Here is a 12921-nt window from a genome sequence, read left to right as displayed (position 1 = left end):
AAATGGAAACCCACCATGGTTGTGCCTGATGATAACTCTAGATTTGTGAAAATTCTCAAGTCAAGTCAAGTTTATTTACATAACAGATGACATATGATAGGCGCAGACTCAATGTGCTTTAAGCTAATTACCCTTAACCATTTGAAATCAATTCCTAACTCTAACAACTGAGGTCAATGCAGAATCTTAACCATTAAGGTCAATGCCTAACCCCGTACCCTAGCCCTAACCCGTTGAGGTCAATGCCTAACTTTAACCACTGTGTTCAAACCCTAAGCTTAACTGTTGAGGTCAATGCCTAACCCAACCCCTTAGGTCAATGCCCAACTTTAACCACTGTGTTCAATGTGTAACCTTAACCGTTGAGTTCAAAGCCTCACCTTATCCTTTGAGGTCAATGCTAACTTTAACCATTGAGTTCAATGCCGAACCTTAATCAGTGCCTAACCTTATCCTTAGAGTTCAAAGCCTAACCTTAACCATTGAGGTCAATGCCTAACCTTAACCATCTCTGCTATCTCGGGTAACCACCAAGCCTGAACCCTTTCCCTTCACCTATTGAATCAAAGAAGCATTTTGTAAAATTGTGCAGAAGACAGAGTCAGATAAACGAGTGTAGAAGAGTTGCAAAGTGTGAGGAGTTGGTGTTTTCTCAAGTCTTTTTTTATTACTTAATTTCCATTTTCTTGTAATGATCTCTTTAACGTTTTTCAACATAGAAACAATGAAGTCTTTTGGATAATTTAATGATGCTACAGGTTTATGGAATAACCATTACCTGTAATTCATTAAGCAAAGTTTCTGAGTAATGATGCTTTGTATCCTGGTAGATTATAACCATACGTAGCCGATCATACCACATTCAAGTAGAACTTCAAGGTTTGCTTCAGGCAAACTTGACAGTTGAATGGAAACACCAATATTGACTTTTAATCCCCCAAACCTAAACGTCCAAAATAACTCCCAACACTTTGCATATCTGTTACTCATACACATATTTCATTCCCAATCCGTATTATCTACATATGGCCAGTCCGTGATGAAGGTAAACTCATATTAATGTGCCACCACACGGCGATGTTGCCTTGGTGCCAGTTTGTTGGCCAGCAGACATGCCAGAGCGATGCCTCCGATCTGGGTGAAGGCCAGTCCCAACACAGTGGCGGCAATATGGAAGACGTTGCCGTTGACCAAACTGAAGACTTTGCGGAAGCAGCCGCGAGGATGGATCCCTGCAGCTGCCACGCCCTCAGCGTCGTCTGACAGGAGAGGGCGGTTCCTGCAGCCTTTGCGTCTCACGCAGCAGCTGTCCGGCAGCGACACCGAGGTGCCGTTCTCGTTGGGCAGGAAGCTCATGTGCTGGATCGCCCAGTCCGAAGTCAGCCAGTCACGCCAACCCTCGGCTCCGCAGCACTCTAGCGCCCTCTGCAGGCTGTCTAACGCATCGGCACGGCCTTCGTCCTCGGTGTAGCCGGCCACCGCTCGCTGTAAGCCGCTACGAAATCCTCCAGCGATGTCTTCACGATAGAAGAGGCCTGAGAGTCCGGCTGCCAAGCCGGCTACCAGCGCAGCAAGCTGGAAGAACCCGTACGCTCTGAGCACGCCGGGCAGGTTGGCCGCCACGCCGAGACAACCCAGGAAGCCCCAGGCGGTGACGGCGGCACCGGTGGCGAGGAGGATGAGCGGGGCGTTGGGGTACCGGTTGGCAGACAGCAGCATGTAGTCCGCCAGGGAAATCTGAGCCCACACTCCCAGCGTGAAGATGGCCAGGCCGGCTGCCCAGAAGAGGCAGCTGAAGGCCAGGAGCGCCAGGCGCAGGAGGTGCATGACCCCGACCGGGCGGCAGCAGGGCGGGGCGGCGCCCACCACCGGAGGAGCAGGAGGCGCCAGGGAGGCTTCGGAGCACACGGACAAGGAGAGGCGCTGCTGCTGCTGCTGGAGCTGCTCCTCCTGCTCCTGGTAGGGCAGCAGGTAGCCGGGGATGGCGGAGGGCCGGCGGGGGAGAGGAGGTGGGGACAGGAGGTCCAGACTCCGTGGAGAGGAGAGGCGTCTCACGGCGAGCTGCTGGCGCTCCCAGTCCAACGCGTGTCTGCTGGGACTCGGCCGGGCGGACAGCGAGTCGTACGGCAGTGCAGAGCTCATGATCCGTCTCCGGCTTTATCTGCTCCTCTCTCACTCCAACACTCCTCCCTCTCTCCTTTCTCCTATCGGTCCTTCACTCTGGTCCTCCTGCAACACACAGCCCCCCACCTCCTTTATGCCCCCCACCTCCTTTATGCCCCCCACCTCCTTTATGATGGTTATTAATCCGCCATCAACCTACAACGCCAACTGGACTGTAAATCACGCTGATGGCTGTCGTGTCGCGCCGTTATCTGCATCCACAGCCCCCTCGTCTCCTCCGTATTTATGTCTTTATTTCGGGCGTTCTTTCCACCTGCATGGCCACCAGCTCCTCAAATTCCTCCGCTGATGTCACATCCAGACCTCCGGCTGCTCCTCGCTCTGGTCCAGGAGGAGGAGGAGGTGCAGGGGAGGACCTGACATCCTCCCATGCACCCCCTCTCTCGGCCTGGAGGAGGTGGTTGCACCCCCTCTCTCGGCGTGGAGGAGACATCCCTTTTGGTTTTACTATCACCATTTGTGGAATAAATGAAGCGAGTAGGAACTCTACTACTGCTGCACGTCGTGTGTGTTGCCTTTGTAAAATGTAAACTTTCCCCATTTTTAACTTTTATGATGCGGTGACACATGAATATACAAGCTTGTTGCCCAACAATGTCAGTGAAGGGCGGGACTAGCCAGTGTTTATAGCTCTGAAGTTGGATGTGAAATAAAATGTTTTTATATGTGAAGTCGTTTTAAAAGTCAATTACATAAAAAGTTCTTAAATAAATTATGGACCTGGACACAAATTATTTAGTCTTAAACCTTTAAACACTAAATGCTCACTACAGAACTGCTTTCTTGAGGATAGTAACACAATTTAATATGCTTTTTGTTCTTTTGTGAAGTTTTTTTAATGAAAAGAGCAAAGTCTTACTTGCAACTTTACAGTTCTGGCAACTTACAAACCAAGAAAGCATCAATGACCGTTTGATGAAAAGACCAAAATCCAAAATCTACTCTCCAACGTTGGATTAATTATTGTATTTTAGAAATGTAACATTTAAAACTGCACATTTAATGCAGAAACAGAGAAATCAACTGTCATTTTCATCAACAAAACTACATTATTACCAAACTGAAAGACTAAAAAACAGCCAAAGGGATTCAGTAACATTAATAAAGTTATTAACTGTGAATTATGAACACCTAATAAAGGATGTCTTATTCAAAAGCTCTACCACATTCACTGTGTTTACTGCTGAGCATGCCTGTGATATTTACTTTATATGTAGCATGGATTCTTCTTTATGTGGTGCTACACAAACCAAATAAAAAACTGTAAAGTGGACCAAGAAAAGTACTGAAATTAAATCATATTCATCATTGTTTCAATAAATCTGGTTACTAAAATGTGAAATGTCTCATCTAGCAATGTTCAGCATCAATAACAATTGAAAAAACCCATTCAGAAACATATGCAAAGCTAAAAATAGATTTCCAGACCAGCGCAGCTCCCCCTGCAGCGTGACTGCCCTTTGCTGGCCTCCTGATAAATGACGCGTCCAGTTTTATCCTGGTGGTTCCTGCCTCCCAACAGATCATTACAGCCTCTCACCTCATTAAACACAATCATAAGGCTCTTTTTATAAGGACGAGCATGATAGACACATGAAGATAGAGAGAGGAAAACTAGATAGGCTGACTGGTGTAAAGAACTAACTCACTAACTCGGACTGAAACAGAAAAATCACTAAACTCCACCATGACTATCTATCTATCTATCTATCTATCTATCTATCTATCTATCTATCTATCTATCTATCTATCTATCTATCTATCTATCCATCCATCCATCCATCCATCCATCCATCCATCCATCCATCCATCCATCCATCTATCTATCTATCTATCTATCTATCTATCTATCTATCTATCTATCTATCCATCCATCCATCCATCCATCCATCTATCAATCTATCCATCTGTCTATCCGTCTATCTATCTTTCTATCTATCTATCTATCTATCTATCTATCTATCTATCTATCTATCTATCTATCTATCTATCCATCCATCCATCCATCCATCCATCCATCCATCCATCCATCTATCTATCTATCTATCTATCTATCTATCTATCTATCTATCTATCTATCTATCTATCTATCTATCCATCCATCCATCCATCCATCCATCCATCCATCTATCAATCTATCCATCTGTCTATCCGTCTATCTATCTTTCTATCTATCTATCTATCTATCCATCCATCCATCCATCCATCCATCTATCTATCCATCTATCCATCTATCTATCTATCTATCTATCCGACTATCTATCTACCTATCTATCTCTCTACCTATCTATCCATCTATCCATCTATCCATCCATCTATCTATCTATCCATCATTCCATCCATCCATCCATCTATCTATGACCGGCCTCTATAGCTTCTATAGTTTCTCATGTGTCTGTCAGGTTGCAGACAGATTAAAGATGTCGTGTTTCAGTATTTAAAGAACACAACAAGCAGAGAGACCAGAGGGGGATTTTACCACGGACAGCTGGAGGTTTGTAGAGGAAATGAGGTTATGTTTATGATGTTTATAATTAATCTGTGCTCTATAACCATCAGGGTTTTATGTGCACTCTGGACAGAAATGAAGGAAATACATCACCTGACACATGCAGGAGGAGATTTCAAAGGCACCTCCATTACAGCTCCCTGGATATACAGCCGGGTAGAGAGGAGGTGCAGGGGAACTCCTGCTTTGTTTTGGTGTCTACAGAAACGCTCTTTTGAAACAGACAGTGAATGCAACATCCAGGACACATTAAAGAGTCTTTACAGAGCTCTGCCTACTGAGTCACAGATATGTTGTCAGCAGTTTCAAAGTATATAACTTTTCCTTCTTAATACCTTTTCCATCTTAAATGGTCATTTTCAATTATTTTTACAAGCCTGGAATGATGAAAACCAAACTGAGACCACAGCCATGCTAGAAGCTCTGTGAACATGTCCTAGCAGTGCTAACGTTAGCATGCTAACATGCTACGCACGCAGCTATAATGTTTACAATGTTCTATGCATATTAGCATGCTAACATTTGCTAATGAGCACAGCACAAAGTACAGCTGGGGCTTCATTAAAACAAAGTATTGTATAGTAAATGATGATGCTGGAGGGATAATAATTTATTACCAATTATCCTGAGGGGAATCAACATGGATCTCCATCCAACAGTTGAGACTTTTTTACTCAAAAAGAAAGCTGCCCACCTCATGTTAGTGCAAGGGCAAAATTTGCTAATCTCATTTTGTTCAATTAAATAAGGTTTTGTTATTTTATCCTTGTTAAAGTAAAAAAAAAATACAGTATTGAGCAAAAGTCTTAGGCGGGTGTGAAAAATGCTGTTAAATAAGGCTGCTTTCAAAAATAGAAATGTTAATTTATTTTTATTTTATATTTTTATCAATTAACCATATGCAAAGTGGGGGAAACAGAAGAAGAATTTAAATCAAATCAATATCTGGTGTGACCTCCCTTTGCCTTCAAACCAGCATATATTCTTCTAGGCAATCTTTCACATCTGTCTAAGACTTTTGCACAGTACTATATATATTTAAATAATTCACCATTGCTGCATAACATAAACACAACGGTGATTGAACCTGTAATCTAATGATGACAGCTATAAAGTATTTGTGTCTGTGGCGACATTCTGTTTCCATCATGGATCGGTGGGCGGTCCCTCAGAGAGACTAGGTGGTTTTATGGCCGATCACCAGCTCCCCGTCTAGTGTAGACCAACTGTTTTACTGTCTTTTTTTCACAGTTTTGATTGAAAGACAGACAATACCGATGCACGATGTCAGTGTTGAGAAAAAGATGGTGACACTATATTGACTGAAAAAATGCCTTTTATTGAACAATTCTGTTCACCAGTGATTTCCATTTGAAACAAACTATTTTTAATGACTTAGACATAATTGTAACTCTCCTGTTGCAAACTTCAAAGCAAAGTGGAGAAAGTAAAGCTGCACGTATAAAAGAGAGATGTGTGAAAATGATTCATCAGAGTAACTGACTCAAAGGGTGAAGGATGCAACAAGACAAGAACTATTTCTCTACAGATAATAAAGTCAGTATAGTCATGACATGTAGCCAATTCAAGTTTCTCTCCTGATCAGAATTGTTCAGTTTGGTAAAGCTCCATGATTTAACTGGTTGGATGTCCGTGATGTGATTCCTCAGCTTGTATAGAGTCCTCAGCTTTGGTCTCCTCCACGTGTTTCTCCATGTGTTTCTTCAGCTTGGCCTTGGACGTGAACGTCTTCATGCACTTGTCACAGTGTGGCTTCGGCGGCTTCAGCCCCGAGTGGCTCCTCTTGTGTCTGGCGAGCTCCGACGAGCTCTTGAACTTGAGCTGGCAGGTGTTGCAGCCGTAGGGTCTCTCCCCGGTGTGCATGCGCTGGTGCAGCTGCGCCTCGCTGAGGGTGAGGAAGGACTTCTCACAGTGTCCGCAGGGGAACGGCCTCTCTCCGGTGTGGATCAGGTTGTGTCTGGTGAGCGCGTAGGGTTTGGTGAAGCCCTTGCCGCAGTAGGAGCAGGGGTAGGGCCGCGCCCCCGTGTGGGTCACGATGTGCTCCTGCTGGGTTTTCTTGCTCTTGAAGCGTTTGTCACACTGGGGGCAGGAGTAGGGCCGGTCGTCCACGTGGGACCGGTGGTGTTTGGAGAGCTCTCCCTGGGATAAGAAGCTCTTCCCACACTGGGAGCAGAGGAAGGGTTTCTCCCCAGTGTGCATCCTCTCGTGGCGGGCCAGCACCGACACCAGGGTGAACCTCTTGGGGCAGTGGGAGCACTGGAAGGGCCGCTCGCCGGTGTGAACACGGAGGTGTTTGATCAGCATGAAGCGCAGCGAGAAGCGTTTGCTGCACTGGGTACACTGGTACGGTCGCTCCCCGGTGTGGGTGGACAGGTGCCTCTTCACGTCAGACCTCCGAGTGTATGTTTTCTCACAATGTGGACACTTGAACTGACTCTTCACTTTGTGCATCTGTCTGTGTTGGGAGCGTGCCAGCAGCGTGTCGAAGCCTTCGCCGCACTGCTGGCAGATATAGCGTTTATTGGAGACGTGAGACTTCCTGTGCTCGAAGAGCTCGGAGGGAGTGGAGAAGCTGTGGCTGCAGATGGAGCAGATCTGAGGGAGCTGGCTCTCTGCTGAGTGGGACTTCTTGTGGTGGACGGTTAGAGCTCTGAGGTTAGCGAAGGAGCTCCCGCACAGCCGGCAGGAGAAAGAAACAGCGGCGCCGTGATGTTTGCTCTCGTGTTTGGCCAGATCCCACGAGTGCTGGAAGGTGCGGTCGCACTGGGAGCAGTGGAACGGTCTCTCTCCGGTGTGGGTCAGCTGGTGTCTCCTCACGTCTGAGGACCTGGTGAAGGTCTTCCCACAGGTCTCACAGGTCAGAGCCTTCTGTCTGCTGGGAGCCACAGTCCCTCTGCTCTGATCCGCCTCGCTCTGCTCGCTGCTTCCTCGGGGGTAAAGTTTAATGGATGTGAAGATCTCATCTGTGCTGGAAGGAGAAGGAGTGAACGTGGCTCCTGAGAGACTCCGGTACACGTCAGCGTGGACGTTCTGCATGTGGAAGTGAGGCGGGCTGCTGTCATCAGAGCTGTGGAACGGACACCGTGAGCAGGTGAAGATAATGGAAGTCATCTCGTCTGAATCGCCTGCAAATCATAAAATAAATAAGTGGGTGAATAAAACATGTGGATTTTATTTTAAAAGTACCAAATGTTTCTCTTTTTCATGTCTAAATATTACCTTTGTCAGCTCCTTTGATGGCTATAACAGATACATCAGCTCTGCTCCTGGTGGAATAAAAACATGGTTGAATCTTTAAATGGAGATTTGACATTTTTATAAATGTAAATATTGTTTCAGTATTGTCTCAAAAATATGTTTTGGAGAATGGTATATGGTAAATTGTTACAAAAAATATTGTCCCTATGATTTGTATGGCACTTTATCTGAAGTTCTAATAGAAAGTGATACATATTTGGTTAAAATCCAATCATTAGAAAGTTAGTTATTAAAAGAGTAGTTTTTGCCTTCTTGTTGAGAGTTCAATGGAAAGATTGATACCATTCTTGTGTCTAGCTTAACACAAACAGTGGAAACAGAGGGAAAAGATCTCCTGGCTCTCTGCAAAGATAACAGAATCCACCTAGCAGCACATGGAAGCTCATTAATTTATGCATTATTTCTTGTTTGTCTAACAAGAGGTTTGAATAGATCTGCCCATGTGAGGACCAATAGTGGGATCTATTGACCCAGAGCCCCCCACAGAGTGTAAAAGACCTTTATCCATAAAAACAACACATAGTTTTACAGGGTTCACATGCTGGAAGACTTGTTGAGCGAGAGATGTGTTCACACCGTTTCCAGTCGTTTTGCTGAGCTAAGCTGCTGGATTTGGTTAATATTAAACATACAGACATGTGGGTGGAATTGATTTTCTCATCTAATTAAATCATTTTCCAAAATGTCCAAGACTTATTCCTTTGAAGAAATCCTCTGACACATATCTAAGGCCCAAATGAGACAAACATGGAAAAAAACTAACATAATTAAAGACTCAAATTGAAAATCATCAAATGAATGAATCAACTGCAGAGATGAATGACAATAAATATAATCAGGAATGTATTCCCAGTTTTTTAAACTGTTATTACGTGATGTTGCAAATCTCTTGCTCATATAATGTGAATGACAAAAAAATAAATAAAACTGGCCCACTAGGTGATGCTAATTTACATTTTTTTAAAGAAGCATGAATAGTATTCCAGGATAAATGGTTTTCATACATTTTTGGTTCTTCGATGGTTTCTCTGGATGACCTCTGGACTTTACTCGTCTCCTGCTGCCCGCTGGGGGAGGTCTTCATCTGCAGACGAGAGGACCGGCGGATGTTAGAACTAGAGGACTGCTGTGTTTCAGAGAGCGGATCCTCACTGGGGACGTCTGTCATCTCTTCATGGATGGAAGAAGATTCACCGTCATCCTTCAGGTCTGAGTTCACGCTGCTCTCTAAGCCTCCAGGTTGAAAAGTTTCCCTCGTCTCTTCAACATTTTCTGTTTTCTCGTCAGTTTGGTCGCTTGTTTTATGTCCTTCGTGTGTTTTTCCTTCATCTGATGCGTTCACTGACATCAGCTCATCATTAAAAGATGAATCATTGCTCTTTCCTGTCAGAACATCTTGACCAAGGCTCTCCTTTCTTAGTGCAAAAGTCTTGGTCAGAGTCTCCAGAGCTTTAGCCACATCCACAGTTTCACTGGTTTCTTCTGCTCTGAAGCTGGTCGCCTCCTCGCCGCCGCTGTTCTCTACGCTAACAGCCACGATCTCCTCCTCGTAGAAGTCTGTTTGAACCTGAACCTCGGCTGACTCCATCATCTCTTCCTCCACTTCAGATTCTCCCACTTCCACCTCAGTGTAGACGGCTACGACGCTGTACTGGTCCGCTCCAACAAACGTTACTGGGTTCAGCACGTTAGCATAGTTGTGGATTGATTCCAGGCCAACAGAGATGTTTGTCTTCTGTGAGGGAGGAATGGATAGAGCAGACATGATGCAGCTGCCGATGGTGGAAGAAGGGCCGTCTGCAGAAAAAGAGAAGGAGAAAAAAATCATTTTAAAGATCTTTATTATTACTTTCATGGATTAATCGCCTGCTTCCACCATGGGGTAGTAAAGACATCTTGATTTTAAGGGCTGTAAGACAACTTTTTATAAAAATGTTTTATCTTATATATGCTGTAATATCTAAATAAATAAGTAAGCAACACAGGTGAATATAAAACTGCATAACATGCCACTTATGAGGTAAACTGTGTACACATTCTCCTCTTATAAACTGTGGATCAAAACTGGCAGCCAAATATTTAAAACTCTAAAAATGTACAACAAGTAAACAAGTGTAGACACACAGTTTTGTGCAAATTTAAGACAAAAAAAATGCAAAGATCAATCTTGGAATTTTAAGAATCAATACTGGATTGTTTTTTATTCAGTCCTAATGATATAACAAAGAGTAAAAACAACAAATGTGTACATTGAAGAAGCTAAAACCGGAGCATTTTTACTTGATAATTAAATAAAAAGCTTAAATGGTTGCATTCACATAATTCAGCTCTACTCACACGGCATTTTCAGTAGTCCTGAACTTTTGTAGTGCTCAAAGATTAAAGTCAGCTCTTCAGGTGACGACTGAACACATTCCTGCAGCAGCGACGGAGCCGAGCCGAGCCAGGCCGCCGTCTGGAATCACAGCGCAGGTGTTTTAAGATTTTTGGTGAATGTCAGAAACAAGGTTAGACATGTGGATGAGGTGAATACCTGCTTTAAGTCTGGTACTGGTAGCAGCTTCTCCAGTTTAGAGAGCAGCTCCCACAATAAGACGTGCAGAGCTGCATCATACTGTGGCCCATATTCCACTGGGAACACCTCCTGGAAGAGATTATACAATTACATTTAGTATCACATTTATTTATTAAGAGTATTCTCAAACAATAAAGGTATTTTAAATCTGTCTGACCTGGAAGAAATACGCTCTCTCCACTGGATCTTTCAGCAGACTCTGAACCAGGGCAATGAAAGTGGATTCTGTTGTTTTCAGCTCTGTGTCCCTGTACTGCCACAGAAAGCATTCATGTCATTTAAGGATGACAATTATTTGTTTAAAAAAGGATTTTCTTTGCTGTACTTACGTCTGTGGTTATTGGGAGTCTCTCCAAGTAGCTCTGGATGACGTGAGAGTCAACAGAACCCCGGGTCGAGCCTTTGCACAGCTCCAGAATCAACTGAATACCAACAAACTGTTACCACAAAGTTATTGGATAATATAAATGAATATTATGAGACAATACCCAGCTTCTCCTCACCCGTGCTCTCAGGCCCAGGATGAGCTGGGCCCTCTGTCTGTGGTTGATGAGTCCAGGCAGAGCTTCAGTCACCATGAACACAAACTGCTGCAGCTTCTCATAGTTCATCACATCTTTCTGCTTCACCAGCTGCCACATGGCAGCAGACAGCAGCTGCAGCGGAGGCACCAGCAGGCGGAGGGAGGACTCAGGCAGGCTGGGCTCTGGGACAGAAAGGTGTAATGTCACAGATGGTCTGTTATAAAGGTGTAATGTCACAGATGGTCTGATATAAAGGTGTAATGTCACAGATGGTCTGTTATAAAGGTGTAATGTCACAGATGGTCTGATATAAAGGTGTAATGTCACAGATGGTCTGATATAAAGGTGTAATGTCACAGATGGTCTGTTATAAAGGTGTAATGTCACAGATGGTCTGATATAAAGGTGTAATGTCACAGATGGTCTGATATAAAGGTGTAATGTCACAGATGGTCTGATATAAAGGTGTAATGTCACAGATGGTCTGATATAAAGGTGTAATGTCACAGATGGTCTGATATAAAGGTGTAATGTCACAGATGGTCTGTTGAGGGCATCAAAGGACTTCTTTCCTTTTTTATTACAGAGAGCACTTGCAGACAAACTCATCAAGAGGCATTATTCTATTTAAAAAATACTTTAAATTAGTCATTTCACATTGTAAATATTACAAAAGTAACAATGAGTTCAATCAAAGCAATAGCAAACTTACTGATAAATCTGTATTTCATCATAACTTCCAAAAGAACCTGCCTTTGAACCAGTATAATTACTGGATTTATGTATTTAATGTGCGTTTTATATTTGCACACATAAAGTATATGCAGCTGTGCTTTAGTTATCGGAACATTTAACTGTACTACTTGATATTATTATTCAGAAAATGAATATAACACCTTAATTTAACTGCAGTAGCAGCAGGCTGACTGTCATGATTCCATCACATAGACGGGTCCCGCTAACTGTCTGACTAGCATAAACACCAGTCTGACTGTCATGATTCCATCACATAGACGGGTCCCGCTAACTGTCTGACTAGCATAAACACCAGTCTGACTGTCATGATTCCATCACATAGACGGGTCCCGCTAACTGTCTGACTAGCATAAACATAGCCTGCTTTAAATGACAGCGGGAGTAAATTATTAATATACACACCGTTTGTTTTCTCTGTTGACCCAATAACCTCCATTAGTGCGATATGGTTCCTGTAGCGGTGAGGAATGAATGTAAAATCACGTTGTTTGATGAGTTTTAGCTAACATGCTAACATGCTAACATGCGCTGTTAGCACGCAAGCGCCCGTTTCCTCAACTCTCCCCTGCGTTTCCTCTTTTCACAATAAAAGATTCACAACTCAGTTTGTAACTTTAATCACGTCACACTGTTAAAATAATCGTCATTTTTTTGTCAAAATTTGGGTTTTTGTGCCTTTTTGCTGATCGTCACCCTGTTAAAATAATCGCCTAAATCATTTTTTTCAAGTTTTGCAGGAAACAGAAAAAACTTCACCAAGAGTGTAACATATGACATTTATTGATCATTTCACTCAAAAAGGATGTAACAAAGGATGGCTATTGGCATAGTAATAACACTGTGTGGAAATTATGTAACTTAAGAGAAATAAATGACTTAGGCCATTTTTTGAACATGCCTTTGTGACTTAAGCAAGATATGGTAACACTTTATTTTGAAGGTGTCACACAAGCCTGTCATAAACATGACATGACAAGTATCATGAGCATTAATGTCACTTCATAGTGTCATTAATGGTTCATGACACATCCCATGTCATGTTTATGACACGCTCATGTCACTCTTATGTAGAATAGTTAAACGCAGCTGCAAGA

At 43.4% G+C, this 12921-nt stretch overlaps 2 protein-coding genes across 2 annotated transcripts; both read right to left on the bottom strand.

Annotated features, from left to right (window-relative positions):
• Positions 1–343: 343 nt before the first annotated feature.
• On the bottom strand, positions 344–2179 carry LOC131961004 (tetraspanin-7-like). Its single transcript, XM_059326278.1, has one exon. The coding sequence runs from the start codon at positions 2140–2142 to the stop codon at positions 1057–1059; it is 1086 nt and encodes a 361-aa protein (XP_059182261.1). The 5' UTR covers positions 2143–2179; the 3' UTR covers positions 344–1056.
• Positions 2180–6019: 3840 nt separating this feature from the next.
• Positions 6020–12368, bottom strand: si:zfos-932h1.3 (zinc finger protein 37). The gene is made up of 9 exons (XM_059325474.1): positions 12230–12368; positions 11051–11253; positions 10877–10969; positions 10705–10800; positions 10506–10616; positions 10310–10427; positions 8977–9769; positions 7934–7980; positions 6020–7839 (listed from the first exon to the last, which is right to left on the bottom strand). Exons 1-9 carry the CDS (start codon positions 12261–12263, stop codon positions 6329–6331), a joined length of 3006 nt encoding a protein of 1001 aa, XP_059181457.1. The 5' UTR covers positions 12264–12368; the 3' UTR covers positions 6020–6328.
• Positions 12369–12921: the final 553 nt, after the last annotated feature.

The sequence above is a fragment of the Centropristis striata genome, chromosome 22 (assembly GCF_030273125.1).
Source record: "Centropristis striata isolate RG_2023a ecotype Rhode Island chromosome 22, C.striata_1.0, whole genome shotgun sequence".
Classification (NCBI taxonomy): domain Eukaryota; kingdom Metazoa; phylum Chordata; class Actinopteri; order Perciformes; family Serranidae; genus Centropristis; species Centropristis striata.
Note: the sequence above shows the minus strand (reverse complement) of the source record. Positions and strands in the feature narration are given on the sequence as shown.

Excerpts from the sequence above, each read along its gene's own strand:
- LOC131961004 (XM_059326278.1), bottom strand. The coding sequence starts at position 2,142 with ATGAGCTCTGCACTGCCGTACGACTCGCTGTCCGCCCGGCCGAGTCCC.
- si:zfos-932h1.3 (XM_059325474.1), bottom strand. The coding sequence starts at position 12,263 with ATGGAGGTTATTGGGTCAACAGAGAAAACAAACG. Across the intron at positions 10,801-10,876 it reads GACTCCCAATAACCACAGAC|TACAGGGACACAGAGCTGAA; the intron begins GTAAGTACAGCA and ends TTTCTGTGGCAG. Across the intron at positions 7,981-8,976 it reads ACCATCGAAGAACCAAAAAT|GAGCAGAGCTGATGTATCTG; the intron begins GTATGAAAACCA and ends TTATTCCACCAG.